General features: G+C 27.8%; 1 protein-coding gene across 1 annotated transcript in view; it reads right to left on the bottom strand.

Moving 5' to 3' along the window:
• Positions 1 to 20,634, bottom strand: part of LOC129959952 (probable ATP-dependent RNA helicase DHX37) — a 53,848-nt gene extending 33,214 nt beyond the window's left edge. Inside the window, exons 1-11 of the mRNA XM_056072876.1 lie at positions 20,464 to 20,634; positions 20,163 to 20,351; positions 17,994 to 18,094; positions 13,331 to 13,748; positions 11,899 to 12,047; positions 6,780 to 6,966; positions 6,346 to 6,459; positions 5,567 to 5,668; positions 5,392 to 5,472; positions 3,293 to 3,546; positions 741 to 906 (exon numbers count right to left, since the gene is read on the bottom strand). Coding sequence (XP_055928851.1) covers positions 741 to 906; positions 3,293 to 3,546; positions 5,392 to 5,472; positions 5,567 to 5,668; positions 6,346 to 6,459; positions 6,780 to 6,966; positions 11,899 to 12,047; positions 13,331 to 13,748; positions 17,994 to 18,094; positions 20,163 to 20,351; positions 20,464 to 20,625 — 1,923 coding nt within the window. The 5' untranslated portion in view covers positions 20,626 to 20,634. The remainder of the gene's footprint in view (positions 1 to 740; positions 907 to 3,292; positions 3,547 to 5,391; positions 5,473 to 5,566; positions 5,669 to 6,345; positions 6,460 to 6,779; positions 6,967 to 11,898; positions 12,048 to 13,330; positions 13,749 to 17,993; positions 18,095 to 20,162; positions 20,352 to 20,463) is intronic.
• Positions 20,635 to 21,800: the final 1,166 nt, after the last annotated feature.

Here is a 21,800-nt window from a genome sequence, read left to right as displayed (position 1 = left end):
GTAACACTGTACTAGAAACTCAAAGAAATCAGTACATCATACAAATATTATAGTTTTTTTTAATTAAATGCCAATCATACAAAAGAAGAAATATATAATTAATACTTTAGATATGTAATAAGGGTAATATTTTTCTGATTTTTAAAATAGATAAATAAAATGTAAAGTTTTCAAAACTAAACAGTAATATTTTAATATTACTGTTTAATATTGAAAACTTTAATATTACTGTTGTTTATTATTTTAATATTATTTTCCAATGAATTTACAATAATAGCATTACCCCTGTAATAAACAAAGTTGCTTATTAAAACTGTGGTCATAATTTTTTTTACTCACATGTTGTTTTATGTTATTCTTTAGAAAGTTATAAGTAATGCTTTAATGTTTTATTAATTTTTTTAACTAGCAAGGTATGTTACTAACATTAATTAAAACACCAAACTCTAGCACATGAAAAAGAGAATGAAAAACCAATTACAAAATTCTATCCTGACAAACACAAAACAAAAAAAAATTAAATAAGAATGACTAATAACAATTTGTTTTAACAAAATTTGTATTCTCTGCCTTCAGTTTAAAATACAAGTGTGATGTTTCAGTAACTACAACCAACTACTAAGTATAGATAATGATTAATACCAACATGAATGATGCAACTAATGATTATTTTATTAACTATCATTTAAAACAGTAATGATGCAATAACATGAATATCATATGTTTTTAAAGCTCCATACCTTCTCTTGCTCTTTATATGGCAAAATGGAATACAATGGTAACACATACAGAGGAGAAGCATTTTCAAAGTTTTTTTTAATGATATGTTCATTAGGATAGTCCTCTTCCTCATTGTCTGATTGCTGATGTTGAAGTTCTTCAGTATTCAGAGGTTCAACAGAATAGCTAAAAAAAGATGGATATTAAATTTACTTTGTTTATCTAGAAATATGCAGGGGTTTCTGTCTCGCCCACAGTTATTTCTAAATCAATAGAGATTAATCCATTCAGAACAAATACTTTAAATGATGTAAAGAATAAGGCTTAATAATCTACTGAAAATTTGCAATTTCTAAATTTTAATATATATTCTTATTCTATAAATCTGATATGATAAAATAATCATGTACTAATATTTTAAATAAAAATGTTCTGCTCTGGTGGCTATGAAGCTTCTAATCTCACTAATTTAGATAAATCAAAAAACTTCTCAAGGAAGTATTGTAAACTGAATAGCAGAATTTTCTTGAAGGAGCCAATGGAAATTATTTAAAATGGTGTTATAGAAAACTTGATTTGGTTCATTGAAAATTTCTTTGTTTAAAATGTTAGGGCATCAAGAATATTTCTTTAAATATGAATAATATCTTAGGAAAGGATAAGAATATTGCAGGGGTGTTTGTGGGACCCCAAAAAATCCCCGGAAACTTTTACGGACTTACTACCGGCATTTTGGAGTTTCGAGAAGGGGGGGGGGAAATGAAAAATTACAATTATGAAGTATTGAATGACCTAATTATAAAAGTTCAATGAATTACTTTTTTTGCAAAATTAATAACCATAAATTTTCAAACATATAAACTACTACTTTTTATGCAAATCTTTTAAATTACCTGAATTAATTCTTTTAAAAAAAATTATCTAATTTCTGCTGCTTTTTTTTATTTTCTGATGTTTGTGGGCTTGTCTTTCTTTTGTGGTGAACTTCATAATTGCAGGAAGGTTGACTTTTATTTTCCTCATTTACAGTTGAAGAAATTTCCTCGAGAACTGCACATGCAGAGGTAGAAGCAGTTTGCTTTTCTGCTAATGTAGAAGGTTTTTCAGAGACTTTTATAGGTGACTCATCTGAAATACATGTTTTTAAGTCCTCTTGATATGTTTTCCAACTTCTGTTCATATTCAGTAAGAGATCTTTGTGAATTGGATCAGTCATTGGATTTTTTGAGCCATATTTTTCACATGAGGTTTCTTTAGAAGCCATTAAATCATATTTAATAGTCTGCACTGCATCTAGGGAATCAATCTTAAAAGAGGTTCTATAGTCAGTGACAAGTGTATCCATTAAGTTGAATGCACTTTCCACTAATGGGCCATGGAAGCAGCTAAGGCAGGCTTTGACCAATTTAGCCAATGTAGGATACTTATAATCATTTGTGAAATCATCTTTTAAATTAAAAACTTTAGACCAATATTTATCAATTGTACACTTGACTTGATTTCCACTTTCATCAGATGTGTAGAGCATTTCTTTGGTGATATCAATATCACTCTGGTATAACCTTATTTCAGCTTCTACTTTTGACTTTTCATTATCACTAAAAATATGGGACATAAAAGATGATAATTTTTCAAAAGCTAATATTGTACTGGTTTTACCTCTTAGCTCTGAATCTAATGCTGTAAAACTAATTAGATATGAATTTTTAAGGGGTAATTTCTGTTTCATATGCTGAAATTTCTAAATGAAATTCTCTTGCGTACATAAATAAAAAAATATTTCAATAAGCGAAACGAAAAATTTACACGTGCATCAATAAATGAAACGAAAATTTTACACAGCGAAGAAAAAAAAGTTCCGAAGCGATCAATGACAAATAGCTAATACGGCGAAAAATCCCCCTTCTCTACTTATTGGCGCCACGCCAGTAGAGATAAGACCTTTGAACCCAGAGTCACGTTATCGCACATCTGGTCGAACGAAGTCTCCCCCTTTTTTTTCTGCCGCCCCTACTTGCCGAAAAGAATCCAGAAGAGAATGTCCGAGAACCGGGGGAATGAGTCATAACTCGCAATAAGGAAAGAACAAAAAAGAAGTTTTTTCCCCCTTTTCACGCATTATCACTGCCTTTGGAGAAAGAAAGGAAAAGTTTTCACCACACACACTGACCTTGCGTTTTCTGCTTTAAAAGCAAACAAAATTACCCAGATCAAAATAAATAATTCATTATTATTCCTACTTCCTTTTGAACGACGATCCCCGGAAATTCCGGGGATCGAAGTTCAAAATCCCCGGAATTCCGGGGTTTCCCCGGAGCACAAACACCCCTGATATTGTATAAAAATTTAGACACAATAATTTATTTTCAGCATCACATTTATTGACTTAAACAACATATAATCTCTATGATATTTAACGCATGTTTCTATCTAGAAGTATATTCCTATCTCTAATGGTTTAAAAATTAGGTACAATGGCATGATTAAAATGGACACTCTACATATCATTTTATTAAGATGCACTTGAAGAATAATCAGAGAGAATATGATGATATATAATAATGAAACTTACTCATCCAAATTAATATCAGGAGGAAGGGAACAAAACGAATCACTTTGTTCCATTGCCGATTTTTTCTTTTTGCGACTGATTTTCGCAGGAACGGTTAAATTGGATGACATCTCATTTTCCTTTGTGCACTTTGCTGTTCTATTCTTAAAAGGAAAAGCTTCTCTGAGCAGTTTACAAAGTCTTTGTACTTCTTTTTCTCCAGTCAGAAATACCAATATTGCTCCAGCAGGAAGGCGATTATGAATCTTGCACACCTGAAAGATTTCAGTTTGTTTTGATTTGTTGGCTCTAATGGCACATGAGACAGATTTTATACGAAGCAAACAGCAATCATAAATATAACTAGGATTCAAATATAATAGAATCTAGATCATACCAAGTTTTGAAGATCCCAATAATCTTAGATAAACAAAAACTTATTTATTAGAGACCAAATTCAAATCTATTTTTTCCCCTTCTTTTGCAAAAGTTTTTATAATATGTTTAAAATAAAAGGGCCTATAAAGGGTTTAAAATAAGAATAATAAAAGGGCCTATATGCTTTCCTCTGCACCCCTCTCTGATTGATTGGTGAATAATTTTATCGTCTCAAAATCCTCATTATTGATAAAATCAAAAGTTGGCATTTAATGCAATGTATTGACTGTCTTAGCTTTTATGTTAAGTCTATGGATGAGTACATATGAAGTAATTTTATTCCCCGTCTCAAAATTTATTTAATAGTAATACTTATTATCACGGTAGATGATATAAGATATCTGAAAGTAATAAGGCTAGTGCTACTAATAAGGTCATTTTGAGGTTTGAGTGTTAAATTAAACTTTTACCAAACTTTTAAATTGAATTTGCATGTTTTAATACCTTCATGAAAAAAGTTAAGAAGATGCTACAATATCTCACGATTATTATTCTACTAACGTTTTCTGAGAATGAAAAAAATTTGGAAGTTTGTTTTCTAAATTATAGTTCCTCTCTTGAAGTTGTAAGCTTACCTTTTTCCTTTTTTAAATACTGAAAAAACTGAAGAAAATGTAATGTTCTATTGAATCTGAAAGGATTTTTAATTTTCTCAATAATATGCAATACATTTTCTTAAACATTTACAGTTTTTACATGAATCACAAGAGATTTTACGAACCTAACTATTCAAAATAAGGTCATTAACTATTGTAGTAATTGCATGCTATAATTTATTTAAAATTAAATTTTTTAATTATTATTATTTAAATACTTATTTTCCCAACTCAGGATTTTTTTCAATGTTTCTGAAATTTTTGTTAATTTAATCTTTTAACAACATTTAGGAATTTTTATGCTTTTTTTAAATAATTATTTTAACTTATTTTCAGATAATTTAAAATAGAAATAAATTAATTCACTTCACAAAAATAACAAAATGCACAATTTTGCAAGTAATTCTTTTATCATTCTTTAGTATAAAATATAACCTTTTTTTAAAAAAGGTGACTTGAGAAATTTTAAATTTTAACTCGAAAACAAAGAGCACTAATATATATAGCACTAATGACAATGGGCTTTTATTTTTTCCCCACTGTGCATCAACCGTCAGTTTTAATTTGAAATAAAAGTAGATCAACCGTCAGTTTTAATTTGAAATAAAAGTAAGTATATTACCCTATAAGAGTGAATGCATTATCTTTTCATAGATAAATTTATTGTTATGCATTAATTTTTTTATGAATTATTTTGTAAATATCTAGTAATTTTTACAATCTTGCACATTTTTAATGCACATATTCAGTTAAGATCAAAAGCTACTATCAGGTTCCCTATCATTTATTTCTGAGCATCACAATCTATTCTTATCTAATATAAAGCCTACAATCTTATTTCTCGCATTCATTCTTCTTGTCTCCATTTCATAAAAATCAGCTATAATGGCAATTTTGATACCCTTTTAAGAAAGATTCTTTAATTTTTTTTAAAATGAAAACATAATTTAATTTCTTTGTATTGGTACTGTTAACATCAACTTCAGGAGGGATTTAAATCAGTTTTACAGTATATATTACATACAATTTCTGAATGCTAATAAATTAAAATTTCACAAAATAGGATCAAAATTTTTCACAGAATACCTTATTGTAAGCAGCTTCAACATAATCTTCAGGAGTATGGAGATCAAAATGAACTTGCACGCGATACTGTCGTGAGGTGATCTAAGAAATAATGAATAAACGTTTCAGACCCAAAAAAATTTAATATTTCGCTTTGAAATGCTTCAGAAAAAACTTTAAAATGCACTCAAATTACCTGAATCAAAAAAGGTGGATCTTTAAATAGTCTTGGATTATCAGTGAAATCTTCTACACGAATAGTGGCAGACATAATAATAAGCTTCAAGGGATCTTTTCTCTAAAAATAAAATAATATTTTTAAAAAATGCATCTGCTGTCAAAGAAACATACATAATAGTAATGCAATACTGATAAAAGAAGGTAAAATATATGCGATTAAAAGATGAGGATGAAAATTGCCATTTATGCTTTATTCATTACCTACGTGACTTCGAGCTTCAAAACCTCCTAACCAAAACATCATGTTCTGATATGATAATAAAAATACACAATACATAACAAACATGCATAACAAAAAAATATATTGAAATTTTTATAATCAAAAATTAAATTATTCACATAGTAGAAACAACAAACTTAATTTCAAATATAAAAAAAGATTGCAAAGCAATAAAAAAAAAGATTGAAATTATTGGTTGCAATATACAGAATAAATCAGAACTCTTTGATGTCTATTTCTGTGCCTCAAGTCACTTGTGCCCATTCAAAAAAAGTTTGCACCATACTTCCCCATCTTTTGAAATTTTGACAATTGTATTCAACTGATATTCAACATTTATTTCAAACACAAATACATATAGAAGCACAATGATGTTACCTACAATTTCAAAAAACAAAAAAAGACCAGGGCAAAGGAATCACATATCAAAAGATACAATATTTTATTTAATTAGACAAAAAATTATAACTGCATATTATAATTAAATAAATATATTTCTAATTAAATTAATTCACCTTTTCTCTTATTCTCACAATTCTTGATAGAAGGCCAATGAGTACATCAGAAAAAACAGATCTTTCATGTGCTTCATCAATAATAATGGCAGAATACTTTGTCAAAAAGAAATCCTAAAGAATAATAATAAAAAAATTACTGAAATATTGATAAACAACAAAGCAATCAATACCATAGCTATGAATCAATCAAGTTAAATATATTTAAAACTGTAAATCTGTATCATTTATTAAGTAATAAAAAAATTAAAGTTATAATTCTGAATCACTCACAAATATATAGAACCGATAACACTATAATTTTCAATTGGACACTAAGTTCCAATGCAATCAATATTATAGTCCCCTTTCAATCATTAAGTTGCAAGGCAGTCAATATTATAATTCTGAATCAATCATTAAATTTGAAGTAATTAATTAAAGCAATAACTTACATGTCTCAGTTCTTTTAATAACACACCGTCTGTCATAAACTTTATCTCAGTATCTTTACTCACAGTTTTCTCATACCTTATGTGATAAGATACCTTTTCTGGCATATTCAATTCTTCACCAACTCTAGCAGCCATAGTCATGGCTGCTATTCTACGAGGTTCAGTAATCCCAATCATTTTATTATTTCTGTCAAAAGAAAAATATTTTAATTTCTTTATGAATAAATATTACAATCTCTGAATAATTAAAAAAATATTAATTATTTGATACCAATGTCAATAAAAAAAAAAGGAAGGGATGTAAGAAACATGTCATGAAAAGAAATAATTCTGGAGTGAAATTATTTCTCCTCACAGGTGCACTTGTCAAAAATGTTAATGATACTTTGGTATCGTTAGCAAAATTAACTGAAACTTAGAAAAATTACAGTAATTGGAACATGGAGATTAATTGAACATCAACCTCTCATTGAAGTAGAAAGTGTAATATGATTCTTATATTTCTGCTTGGGAAATCAGTTTTTAAGTAGTTGGTGTTCATGGTGAAAATGCAATGAGCAATTGTGAAATGGTATCATCTTTTAGCATGAACAATGTTAGGCACCCCACAGCCAACGAAACTTGAAGTCTGACACAAAACTTCAAGTGGAAGGAGTGGTGCCATCTTATATAATCCAGAATTGGTTCTAAGTGATTATTCTTTTTCAATCAAATAAAAAAAGCATTGGTAAAAAGCAACATTTTCTTCATAAGCTGAAATTAAAACAATAGTCAAAAAGTTGCTAAAAATGTGGAAACAGGATTTCTACAAAGCCATGACTAAAAAAGTTCCAATTAATATCTCAATTGTTTAGAAAATTATATGGAATAGGTACATTTGCATCCCTCTTGCTGGGTCAGCTCAAAAATAAGACTGCAAAAAAACAGCACTCAATAATTTTCAGAGAATTAATATAATCTAATTTATTTGGTTGTTTAAATATAATCTAATAAATTTGTATTTGTTTGCACATGCAATATCTAAATCCATCAACAATCTAATAGCATCATTCAATGTTCAAAAGAATATAAAGAAAAATGGAACGTTTTTTCTTTATAGAAATAGAAAGAGGTTTACTGTTAAAACCAGTACCAATTTCTATCATTCACAAAAGCAATAACAAAGAATTTTACAATTAGCATAGCATAATTCTGAAGAAAAGATGATACTGTTAGAATTGCAGCAACTTTCGACTTTTAGAAATGATAGAAGCAGAGTTTAAAAGGGTTTAAACAGCAGAAATGTTGAATATAAATATCCTGAAATTTGAATGTCAATACATAATGAAGAATAATTGTTGATAAATAAAAATTAGTCAATAAACACTGTTTTGTCAAATTTGCTCAAAAAGAAATATTAATCCCTGCATACATACAGAAAGAGTAATTGAGAATGATTACTACAAAACGCACTGGTTAAGCCTCAGGGAGTTTGAAAACAAAGGCCTTTTTTCAAGGCACTCTGGAGGAAAATGGATAACACTGTCCTTTTGTAGTTTTCAGAATAACTTTCTAATATTCATTTATTTCAGTACCAATATTCGTTCCCTACATCAGTTATATATTTCTATACTAAGTCATATATTTCCTGGATTTGTAGGATATGATAGTTATGAGTAAGATTCATTTTCGGACTTTCTTCAGAGAAGCAAGTTAGTGGTTTCAATTACTCCATAAAATTTTCATTCGGAGAGAGAAGGGAGAGTTAGAAACAAGATTTTATTGCAATAAAAAAATCTGTATTTTTTTTATGAATTTGGAATAATTTATTACACGATAGAAAGTGATATCAAATCTAGGAATGTGATAGTGTCCTGTTCGGCAATAATGTTTATGTCAAATTAACAAATGGATTTTTAAAGAATTTATTATATGACCCGATAAATACAGGTGTTCTGGTTAATAAATATTAATATTTTTTAAAGAAAACAAGTGTAGCTTGGGAGAAAATAACAATTCAAAGTGTATGTCAAAGTGTTGTTAAGTATACATTTTGCTCTACTGTCCTTCAAATAGTGAATACTTTTTTTAAATAATTGTTCCCATTTTGAAATGATTCAGTCAACAAGTCATATTTTAAAGCCATGTCTGGTGATGATGATGAGAGGGGCAAGAATTCTCAGACATGTGTAGAAATGATATCTCTGAAACCTATCATTATGAAGTATGTGGCATTGTCTTGCACAAAATCATTTTGTTGTGTCTTATAGCCAAATCAGAATGCTTTTCAATCAATGATTCATACTGATAAGTTGTTGATGACAGCAATTGATTTCACCTGATTTTAGAAGCTTATGGTACACCACACGCTATTGATCCCGCAAAATGCAAAATCCCCACTTTTGAACTCATCTAAACTAACATATCATATTGGGTCATTGTCACCATAAATTTCAACAAAGATATTATGATTTACGGAAACCTGGTGGCGTAGTGGTAGAACTTTGTGCTCCCAACACACAGGTCCATGGTCCGATCCTCAGTCTGGCCAAGGTCGATTCAGCCTTTCATCCATTCAGTGGGTCCATAAACTGAGGACCAAGCATGCTTGGGAACTAAACACTGAGGGTTTTATGTTAGCCTGATCACCTAATTGGGACATATGCCTTGCACCCCAGGGCCCTCAGTCAAGAAAGCAGATATGTGCACTGTAGACCTTGGCCCACATGGGCTGTTGTGCCACTGAGTTTAGTTATGATGACTTGCACAAACAGTCTTCTTTTGATTGAAAAGAAAAGAAATATGTGTCATGTATGTTCTTTATTTTGTTTAAAATTAGACATGTTTCCCACACAAATACAATATCATTTAAACTCAAAATCAACTGCAGATCAATTGCATTTTGACAGGTGCTGTCCAAGCAAAAGACTGACATAATAGTCGAGACTGTGAACCAATCTATCAAATGAAGAAATTAGAAATTTTTAACCAGCACACATAGTATTATTTTTCACTTATGAAAGTTGGTTATTAATAATTATTTCATGCTTCTTGACATGAAGTATGACATGGTGGGGAAAAAAACACATGATGCTGAAAGAGGAATCTGAAGATGTCAATTTTGAATTTTCTCAATAAGAGAAAGAATTTGTGGAGGAAGTAATTTATCTTAAATTATTTATAGTGCTTTTTCAACAAATATGTGTAATTTGATTGATTATGTTGAAGGTATTAGAAAGAAAATTCATTATTTATAAATCTGAGAGAATGATGAAATTATATCAATTCCTTAGCTGAATGTGAAAATTTGTGTGGAAAGCACAAATCTGAACTAATGATTAGTCTCAGTTTATGATTTCCAATAATCAGATAAAAAAATATATTTCCAGATTCTATAGCTTGAAATAATTAGATGTAAAAAGAAATTATGATCAGACATTTTTCTCTGACACTTAAATATAAGTGGAAAATGAATTGGAAAGAAAATTAAATGCTTTACTCGAAGCGACAGTTGTACTTTCTTCTACTAAATTAAGCAGTAAGTCCTTACTCATTTAAAGTATGTTTCAAATTCCTAAATATTTCCACCTCGCATCTCATAATGTGCAGCCATTTTTGTTTTCATAAATATTGATTTAGAGACAAAATTAGAAATAGACTGATGAAAAATACTCTAAATTAAATATGCAATACTTCATAAGACGAAAAATATTTTTATTGAAAATAAAAATGGAGTAACTGGAAACTGGAATATAATAAAATTGAGATTTTTTTACTTCAAATATATATATACACACACACATATATATATACATGCAGTTTCTAGGATTATTGGGAACATACAGGGACAATTACTCACTTTGCTGTAACTAAGACTGGGTAATTAACTCTTCAGAATATAGCGAGATGAATTTATTGTTCAAAATTAACTACAAAAGGCAAAAATTGTATATAAATGATTTATCATTAAAATATGAGTTATGCCAAATTGCTATTGCCATCTTATTTTCTGATATTGCATTTGCTGGTGATATGAACTCACATTAGCCTATATTCCATCCCATACAAACATTTAAAATCTTCAAAATTCAGTTTCAGTTACTTCAACTGATATCATCTATTTTAACCTTACACATATCATGATTCTTTTTTTCATTGTAGAACTGCAATTGAGTAAATTTTTGGAAATGAGAGCACACAATAACAGAAAAATTAAAAACATTAACTGTTAATTTTAATTTCCTTATTGAAATTAAATAAAAGCTGATAATTGCTTAGTTATGATTGCTGCATTAAAACTTACATCAAATCAAAAATCTTATTATTGACTAATAATTAAATTGTTCAAAATTACTTACAAAAGGTAAATGTTTAAATATACATATGACTCATTGTTATAATATAAATTATGCCAAGTTGCCAATACCATCTGATTTTCTGGTGTTGCATTTGTTAGCAATATAAACATGTACCAAATAATAGATTTCAATCAAATAGAATTTTAATATACAACTTTTTGCACTGCGATTTAAGTTATGAAAACAAATATTCTTTATAAAGCAGCATATTTTAAGCTTGTTTAATTTAATCATATTCATGTTTTGAATGTTTGTGTTTATGGGATGGACTTCATAATTTTGAACCACAGCCAGATGATGAAGCCACATCAACAATCAATTCAGATTGGCATTAGGCTTGCTTATACAAAGGTTCTTTGATGGAACCTGATTTTGCCATGAAGCTGAAAATTTATCATCAGACCACCATGGGCCTATTATATATTTTGAGAAAAATGAATCTCGTGATTGAGAGATGATGTATGGTAGGCTCTCATCTCTTGATGGTCTAACAACCTGAGAGCAAATATCCCAGGCACCAATCTTTAGATGGTGCTATGGGCACAAAACATTAAGGTCTTATATCATTCCTATTATGAGAAATATTATGAGGGTGAAAAAAATAATGCTATGTCTTGAATGCTTTTTACCCTCGCTAAGTCACTTCAATCTGCAAACTATTTAACCATATATTCGTACCAACAACTAATTTTATACATCTTGTAATAAAGGAACCACTCTATTCATTATAGACAAAAGCTTCATATTACTCACATAGTTGTTAATAAAGCCATGAAACTTACTGAGTGAAGCCAGCTTCATACAAAAACTGAGGAACTTGAGTAGTTTTACCACTGCCAGTCTCACCATGAATTATAACTACAGGATTTTCATTGATAGCTTCAATAATAGACTGCTCTTCACAGTAAACTGGGAGAGCTTCTCTGTCAGCCTGGGTGAAATAAGAAAGGAAAAGCAGCAACAATAAATTTACACTTCTAGTCCAGAATATAATTGCATGATAATGTTTTAGGATTGATTTATAAATCTATAATTTTAAAATGTGCTCTTATTCAAGTTTTAAATCGGTGCAAAAATAGTTTTCTATGATAATATGCTTAATGAAGAAAATATTAAAATTTAATTTTTAAAAAGTAAAATATACTTAAAATTTCGAGAAACCTTTTCTATGTAAGTAGTAACAATCTGCAAGATTTAAAAGCTCAAAGTCCACTGGTATGGCTTGTCAACCATTTTGAACAATTTCTGCATTTTGTAATTTACATGCAGTATTATAGCCTACAAACATTATCATGTAAATAAATTTAATGAAAACAAATTTTAGAAACTAACTTTTATTACAGTGTTATTACTCTTTTCATTATGTTTTAATTTCAATCTTTAGTTGATACTTAAGCATTATAAATGTTATGGAATGAGAATTTCACTTTTTTCCGAAATTCAATAAAAAGTGGCACCACTCAAGTGGAATAAAAATTTCTTTAAATTAATTAATTAATTGAAAATATTGTGACAGTGTAATGTAATTTGGAAGCAGATATATACAGAATTTTAAAACTATAATAAATCAGGATGTGGAAGGTACAAAAATCCATCTTTGCAAACAAGTTGTAAAAAAAAATATTTAGTTCTTAAGTTCTAATAAATATTGTGGAAGTAATTAATAACAATCAGAAAACGTTTATATAGTAATGCAATCAGTTCCATACAAAATAAAGCACTTTTTCACAGTCTCTCATGAGATTTATGCAAAACTATGCATTAATGAAAACAAACATATAAGAAATGAAAGCATGACAAATGCAATGATAGCAAATAGATTCCAATATCAACAATTAACCTTTATAACACTCAAAATAAAGCCTATTTCAATCAATTTTCACTTCACTTGTTATTTAGGCAATGCGTTTTTTAATTGCACTAAATTTCTTTTTCATTATATTTGTTTAGTACACTTTATGGGTTTTTTTTTTAATTTTATTTAACTTGCAAACAACGAAACCCTGTAGTGTCTCCCTCTTTACACTTATGAATTTATGTTCTATTCCAAAAAATTCATTTTTATATATTTAGCATGCATTTAAAATTTGCCCTGTGATTTTACAAACAACTTGCATAATAATATTTCTGCAACATAATTTCAATTAATTCAAATTTTAATAACTGAAACATACATACACCATGAAAGAGAAAAAATCTATACAATTTACGTACCTGAATTTCAGGTTTTCGGTTAACAGGTATAAAAACAGTAGGCACGATTTTAACTTCTTGAGTTCTTTTCAAATTAAGCATCTTTTCTTCAGGCTCTTTAACTGTGCTCACAAGTTGCAACTGATCGTCTTTTGAATTTTGAGTCTCTATTGAATCAATTTTTTCTAATTCAATGCCTTCAACAACTTTCCCAGAATGTCTCTGTTCTTTTTCTATATTTGCTAAATCTGTCTTTGTATTGTCTTTTTCATCACGATTTAAAATGTCTTTTTCACTCTCCCCTGAATCTGAAATTTCTGAATCTGAAGAAAAAGGTATGGATTTGGCATCCAACTTTGCTTTTTTGTTAGCTCCTTTGATAGTATTTATTTTCATAGGTCTTTTGAGTGATGCTTTTTCAGAAGAATCACAAACTACTCTACAATAAAACAGAATACTTTTATAAATTAATAAAAAAATCTTTTTAAAAATAAATGGATATATAAGTTAGATCAGAGTTTCTAAATATATAATTTTTGAGTTGTTCAATTCTTATAAAAAATCAATCAATAAATGCAACATTGAGTACTTTTAACAGACATTAATATTATATATATATAGTTTATTTCAGGATTCTGAAACTAGCACTTTTAATGCTTGCACTTCATTAAAGAGTGGTATACAGAAAGGTGCAGCCTCCTAATTCTGCAAGCAATCTTTCACCCTATTAATAAATGTAAACATCAACTTCTTTCATCTTCTCTCTTACTTTTTTTTTTTTTTTTGACAAATTAAATGTCTTTTGAAGCCTGCACAAAAGCATGATGAGTTTCAGAATCCGAGAATGAACAGCATAATCTACAATATCTGGTACAACCTCTTAAAATTGGTGCATATAGAACTGGCCACAAGCCATGCAGTAGAATAATGTGCAGCATAAAATTTCAATTTAAGAATGAAAATAGTATTTAGATATTTTGTGTGATAGGAATCTTATGAATGAGCTGAAAAAAAAAAGATGAAAATTTTGATTAAATAATAAAACAATAGTAATGTATGCACATTTTTGACAATCATAAAAAATTTTAATGTTTTTTAATAAATCACGTTCAGATAAGGTATTAATTAAAAAATAAATATAGCAGGCAGTTGCAAGAAAACCTCACAAAATACTTAATAGCCTTCATACATGTTTGAAATGAATAAAAAAAGCCAATATCAAAATTAGTTAAAATGAAATAAATTCAATTATCACATTAATTCTCATCAATAAAAATTAATATTATTAGCTATTATGTACTATCAAATTTTCACAACAATATATATGTTTATATCTTGTTATGGTGGAAAGTTTTATTTACAATTGAATAATACAGACACAATATTTTTTATTATTACTATAGACATTTCATTTAGGATGCACTGAATCTTAATTAGAAAATGCATTTAAGCCTAAATGGAACAGTTTTCACCAGCGTGCTATGAAGTTATTTCAAAATTTGTTTCAAAAGAATTAGTGACAGTGCAAATATTTTCGTTTCTTATTTGCATGGAAATTACAAAATTTTAAAAAAGTTTTAATCTAATGGATTAGAATTAACATGATATATACTCATTATTATCATTATTATTTAACAACTTTGTGACAATCATTAGATCATATTAATAAAACAACCAAATAAGGCAAATTAATGCCTGAATTTTGGTGGCAGCTAGGGTTTATACAAAAACCGGTTTTCAAATTCGATATTTCTAAAAAAAAACGGTTTTAGCCGGTTTTCGAATTTTTGTCCAAAAAAAAATAGAATAGGGAAAAATATTTTACTTAATTTATATAAAATAACAAAAAACGAAATCAATATCAAAGTCAAAATATAAAAAACAAAATTAAAGATTACATATACATATTACTTACACAAAATAACGAAAACTCAAACAAAAATTTCAAATAATATTTATATTATTTTCACTAATTTTAATTTCTTCTAAGAAAATAGGATTTAAAAAAATATAAAATATCCACTGAACGGTGGCTAAGTCTCGTTCTTATTTTGGACACAATATTGCCCGAAATTAAAAATACTCGTTCACTAGTTACTGAGCTTGGTTTTATAATTTTCATGGCATCAAATAACAAATCTAAGTTTTTTGTTCTTTTATTCGTTGCTTCAAATAATGAAAATTCAGCTTTCAGTGTCTTTGGATTTGTAAGTTTTTCTTCAGTCTTCAAGGAACAAAACAATTATATTGTTTCCGACAATTATTTTATGAACTGCTTTCAAATGATTATGTAGATTGCTCGTAGATGATCCTTTGCAGATCAATATTTTATTACAATGATTGGAGATTGCCTTGTCTATCCCGAACTTTTATGAAACTATCCAAAACTTCCGATTTACTAATTTTTATCTAAAAATAAAATTAAAGTTATTGAATAAATATTTTTGAAGTTTATTTTACAATTTTATTATTTTAACTATTAATATTAATGTAATTTAAAATAATCTAATCTACACATTTTCTAGGAATTTCGAAAAAAAATAAATATTTCTTAATATAATTCCGAAGCTTGCTAAAGTCATAATTTATGTTAAAACGTTGTGAAAGAAAATATGGAATATTTTAACACCCTGTGCTTTATTTAAAATTCCATTAAACAGAAGCCAGAACTTCTTATTTTACACCAATTTTTGATAGAAGAAACTTATATATAATAAAATTTAAATTTTAAAATTTAATAGAAAATATAAACCTAAAAATTAAACATACTTAATATTTACGTTATTTTTACAAAATATAACAACTTTATATTTTTGTTTCCAGTTTTCACTTTCACAATATTAAACAAACCTGTTGCGACTCAAGACGTATCGGATTCTGAGACCACATTTCGACAATTCCATTTCATTAAGGGGCGAGATGCGGAACGATGAGCACATTTGACATTTATTTTCTCGCATAAGATACTTTTTTAGATCTATTTTTTTTCCATGTGTATGTGAATGTTATGTCATTTCTGACAGCATTTTATTTTAACTGAATGTTTCGTATTGATATGGCTAGTTCAAGTGGTGTAAAAAAAAGCTTTCAGGAGTGGTACAAAGAAAATTTTATAAGATATCATTAAATACTGTGACCAAGAAGCATAAAACGGGGAATTATTTATTTATTTCACACGTTATTTGAAACGAGCCAGTCGAATTGCTGACGTTTTTGTATTAGCACCGACTTCATACTAATAGACAAAACATCCGTCGAGAAACAAGAGATGAACTTTATAAAACATTTGTTTCATCTAGAAAAAAAATGAAAAGGGATGTTCATGAAAAAACATAAATTTACGAATTCGAGGCGCAACTGTGCAGCATAAGCACTAGCCAATGCAACTCGCAACGTTGAAAAAAATGTGTTTGCTGCCCGTTGCATAGATTGAACAGCAAACCAAATGAGTTTAAAATTAATTTTTACATAATAATATGAATTCTTAAAAACGGTTTTCTTAATTTAAAAACCGGTTTTTGAATGTGACAAATTTACTTTAAAAAACCGGTATTTTAAAACCGGGTTTGAAAACTGTCAAACCCTAGTGGCAGCACCCTATTCTTCAATTAAATCATCTAGTGACTGGTAAGATTTTAAATGAGACAGAATAATTATTCAGACATTATAAGTAAGAATAATTATTCAGACATTGTTAAGCACCAACTTGAATCCAGTAAGCAATAAACTGATTTAAAAATACAATTATTTGCAAATTCTTCTATACAATAACTGTAAATATAGGATTAATTAATTTAGAATAATGCATTCAGTACACTCTTCAAAATAAAATAATAATTTTAATTACATAAATAAAATGTATAATTTTATTTTACATTAAAATATTTTTTAACTGCTTTGAAATATGAATTTTCTATCGCCACCATTGAAATTTAAATAAAATGAAAAAAATAAACAAATAATATTTTTGTCATATGAAGGAATTAATAATTGTTGATAACTGCGGAACTAACTGATAAGAATGCTAAAAATTTCTAAAACAATTTGTAAGTTAAATATTGCAACTTACTTTCCCTTTTGTGCTGGATAAAAGTTTGTGGATGCCACTCCCCAAACTTTTTCATGCACAATCTAAAGGTGTTATCCTGGAGAATGTTGTGCATGGTATTTGCATACAATAAATAAGAAATATTAACCTTAGGCATGAATTTAACATTTTTACTGAATCTTAGCGTGTGTTCTTTGCTAAGTTTACTGGCAATTAATTCTCGATATATAATTAATAGTACCCCAAAAATGACTTTGTGTGTTAAACACATTTTCCCAAACCAATTGAAACAAAAATTTGATACAAAACTACACTTGCTCACACAAAATTTCATATATTTAAGTCACTGCATTTTTGAGTTATCCTACTTTTTCAATATTAACTACAGAGACATAAATAACTTAGGGCCTATGTGACCACCACCATAAATAGTTAGGTGCCAAGTTCATAAAAAATGTATAACTATCTTAGTTTTAAAGATTAAAACAAAATGTTAAAAGAAGCACCCCCATAATAACTCTATCAACAAAAATAATGTAATGTACTAACAGTAGAACATACACAAAAAAATTGAGATCTCTTAGTACAGAATAATAATTTAATGAATTAAAAAAAAAATCCATATTTTACTCATACCTTTTCAATCCATATGTTTGCATACAAGAGGTTGATGTAAGTTGTTGCAACTCTTCTGGTTTTGCTTGAACTTCTTTTAGCTTTTCAAGTAATTCATTCCTCTAGATACAAGTTTTAAAAAATGAAATTCAGTAATGGTAAGAAAATGAATTTTAAAAAATTATTTCACAGACTATTTTTTATTTCCTACAACTAAATTAACCCAAATCGGCAAAGTAACGAAAAAAAAAAAAAAAAAAGGCAATTTAGATTTTTTTTTATAAAATGTTGTTTTTCATAACTTTTAAATTTTTGCATTTTGTTGGAAATTAAAGTATTATTAATATAATGCAGTAATAAGAATAAGAGATATAGATAAGATTATATCTACTAATAATAAAGATGAATGTATGTGTACTGATGTTCAACAGACCAAACCTGATTTACAGCTCCGAATTTGGTACATTAAAAGCTGAAAATGTACAACTTTTTTAAAAATTTAATTAATTAAAAATTAAGCTGACTTTTTGGCATTTTTCTGTGATAATTTTCAAAAATATTATAATATAAAAATAAATTCTTCCTAATTTCAAAATTCACAAAATTGACTTGATTATATCAGTTAAATAGCCATGCAAATTTTTCCTGGATTTTGTCAAATTTTGAGAAATATTTTTTTGCTTATTTTCCAATAATATTTGTTGTTTGTTACCCAAACTTCAAACTGTTTTAATTGTTTCATGAACTATCTAATTGCATGATTATCTCCCATTGTTAAAAGCTAAAGAAGAAAGATTGTGCTTAGTATTTATGTCATTTATAAGACAAATAAAAAATGGCAAGTTAGAATTTTGTGAAATTTAGAAAATAGATTAATCAGACATTTATATTTTTAAGAGAGCTATGATATTATAGAATTATTTTCATTAAAAAAATTCATGCAAGCAATAAACAAAACTTAAGTAAAACAATTAAAACAACACAGTTTTAATATCAGACAATTCAGCAGAATCATAAGACATGAAGTTATATCTAAATGATTTATCACAAATCATATATATACAATATTTCCAGTAAACTATTGGGTTACCTGAGGCAATTATTAAGATACAAGATGCATATTTACACATACTAGTGAATGATGTACATTTCTATTCATGTTATTAAAAAGATTAATTTTAGTACTAAGAGGTTGAATAATATAATTATTGATTTTTATATTCTTTATTTGCAATTGAAAAGGATTGATTGGAAAAAGATTTATTGAAAAGGATTCATTTTAGTATTAAGAGGTTGAATAATATAATTATCGATTTTTATATTCTTTATTTGAAATTCTAATATCATTCATGCATATATTCATATTCATTTTTATAAAATCATCATTGATATGATAGATGAAGGAAAAATACTAAAATGCATTCATTTTGCTATACTAGTTAGAATTTTTAGAAATAACTGCTCATTTGAGAATGTTTATGCTACATGTAATTGCAGATCATACTCATTAAATAAATTTAATCAAATTTTTAACATTCCTTATCTCTGAGAAATTTGATATTTTTAGTAAATCTTTGAAATTTTTTCAGATATTGCAAATAACAAATTTTAATAAGTTTTTCAATCGTATTTATTTTCAAATAAAATAGTAAACTCGTCCTAATACATATTTTAACATTTTCAAGATCTAGTGTTTATAATATTTATTCTTCATTTGTTTAATGATTATAATTTAAAAAGAATATGAAAATGTTGCAACATTCACAATGGCCAGTCAGACTCTACATACAAATGTGGAAGGGTTAATTAAATTCTTCATTCTATCTGAAAATTTCCGTTACTTTATTTGAAACAAGTAATATGAGAGAAAACTTTCAGATGTATTCAAGAATTGCATACATAAGAGAAGTAAAATGGAACAGAAAATGATAAAGCAAATATTTTGAATAAACTTTTTATTCAACATTGTCAGGAATTATTATTAAATTAACTGAGTTATGCTAGGTATTAAAAATAAAACCTATGTAGGATTACAAAACATATAACAAAAAAAATTTTTTTTACCATCATTAAAAAAGATAAAAAGTCACTAAATGAAAAAAAAAAAAAAAAAACAATTTTTATAATTAATACAAAAGAAAATCTAAGCACATGGGTAAAAACTCCATCATCATTTTTATAAATACTCACATTAAGCTTTCGTTTTTTCTTTTCCAAAACTTTCTGAAGTTTTTTCTTTTGTTTTTTTGACAAGATTTTAGGAGTCGGTTGAGTTTTCTCTTCAATATTAGGTACTTTTTTCTTTGAAGTTGAAAGCACAAGAGGATTACTTCGATCAAATTTGTCCTGCTGAATATCCAATTCTATTTTAATTTCCTCCTAATGAAAAAAATTAATTGATAAAATTCATCTTTGTAAACACATTTTTAAAGTAGAAACACTGGTGAGATTGTGGCAAAATAAAACATGCGGAAATATTACAAGGAATTACCTCTGATCTTTGAGGCTGGGGATTTGTAATACCTCCTGATCTAGCTTTAGCATTAAATCGTTTTCTCATGCGGCCCATATTTACTATAAAATAAATATTAAAATTTTTAATTACAATTCCCACACAAAATAACAAACCCACGTGTAGAAAAGAAATATACATTCAATCGAATACTTGTTCGAAGAACCGATTCTTACACTTTTACGATAGTATCCAAATTCTAAAAAGCGTCTGAACCGACCTATAATTTGTGCTTTCTTTTCGAAAAACCGAATCCATATCTTTCTGAAAAGATTAAGAAAGTAATTATTAACTTATAAAAAGTAATTGAATAATATAAATCACATGAGCAAACAAATTTTTGCAATAAAAATGATAATTATTTATATTTTCGTTATACGATTTCTAATGGTAAGGAGAAAATTCGTCCAAACGATATCTTTAAAGACTTATCTTTTTAATATACCACTTTGATAATGAAAATAATCGTTTCCCACATCTTGTCTTTGTTTTTAAGAATTTTATTAATTATTTATTAAGAATTTTATTAATTTTGTAGAATTTTAAAATTGAAACCCTGAAAATTCCAATATGGATTTGTGAAAAAGAAGGTTCTAAAATGTCGATGAACTCTAATAAAAATACCAATTTTTCCCCATTCTAGCCCCGATCTTTCTGAAATTTTCTGAACGATTTCAGTCTTCAAAACAAAGAATTCCCAGCTTCTGTCATTGCAACAAACTTCACCGAATGCATCTAGAACACATTTCCGAATCATTTCATCACAGCAACTTTCTATGTAAATAATCGCAAATAAAGTGTTCTCTCATATCACATCCATAGTAATTATGGAAGATATTTTCCAAATTGGCGTCCGTGACAGAACTATGGATTATCTAAAACGGGAGAGAACACAATTCAGGCGATTATTTATCAAATCGTTGAAAGAAGTTGAAAATGCTGTGAAAACGGAACCGGTAAGTAAAATTGAATTGATACCGGTATTTAATATTTTAAGTGATAAAGATGAAAGGTTATTTGAATTAGATGAAAAAATAAGAGTAAAATGGTCCGAAATGGAAAATATTGAAGAAGAATTTTCTAATGACCTTGACATAGCGGAAAATTATCGCGATCAGTGGATTGGTTTGAAAACGAAAGTCGATTTTGTTTTGGCTACGAAAGAAGAAAATAGAGATACTTCCGGAGTATTAAATGAAACAAAACGAACTTTTCACCTTCCCAAGTTAGAATTAAAACGTTTTGACGGCGATATAAAAGACTGGCTCGGATTCTGGGGACAATTAAAAAAAATTCACGATGATGATACTATTGAT

This window comes from Argiope bruennichi, chromosome 2 (assembly GCF_947563725.1).
Source record: "Argiope bruennichi chromosome 2, qqArgBrue1.1, whole genome shotgun sequence".
Lineage (NCBI taxonomy): Eukaryota > Metazoa > Arthropoda > Arachnida > Araneae > Araneidae > Argiope > Argiope bruennichi.
This window is presented reverse-complemented; position numbering and strand designations above follow the sequence as displayed.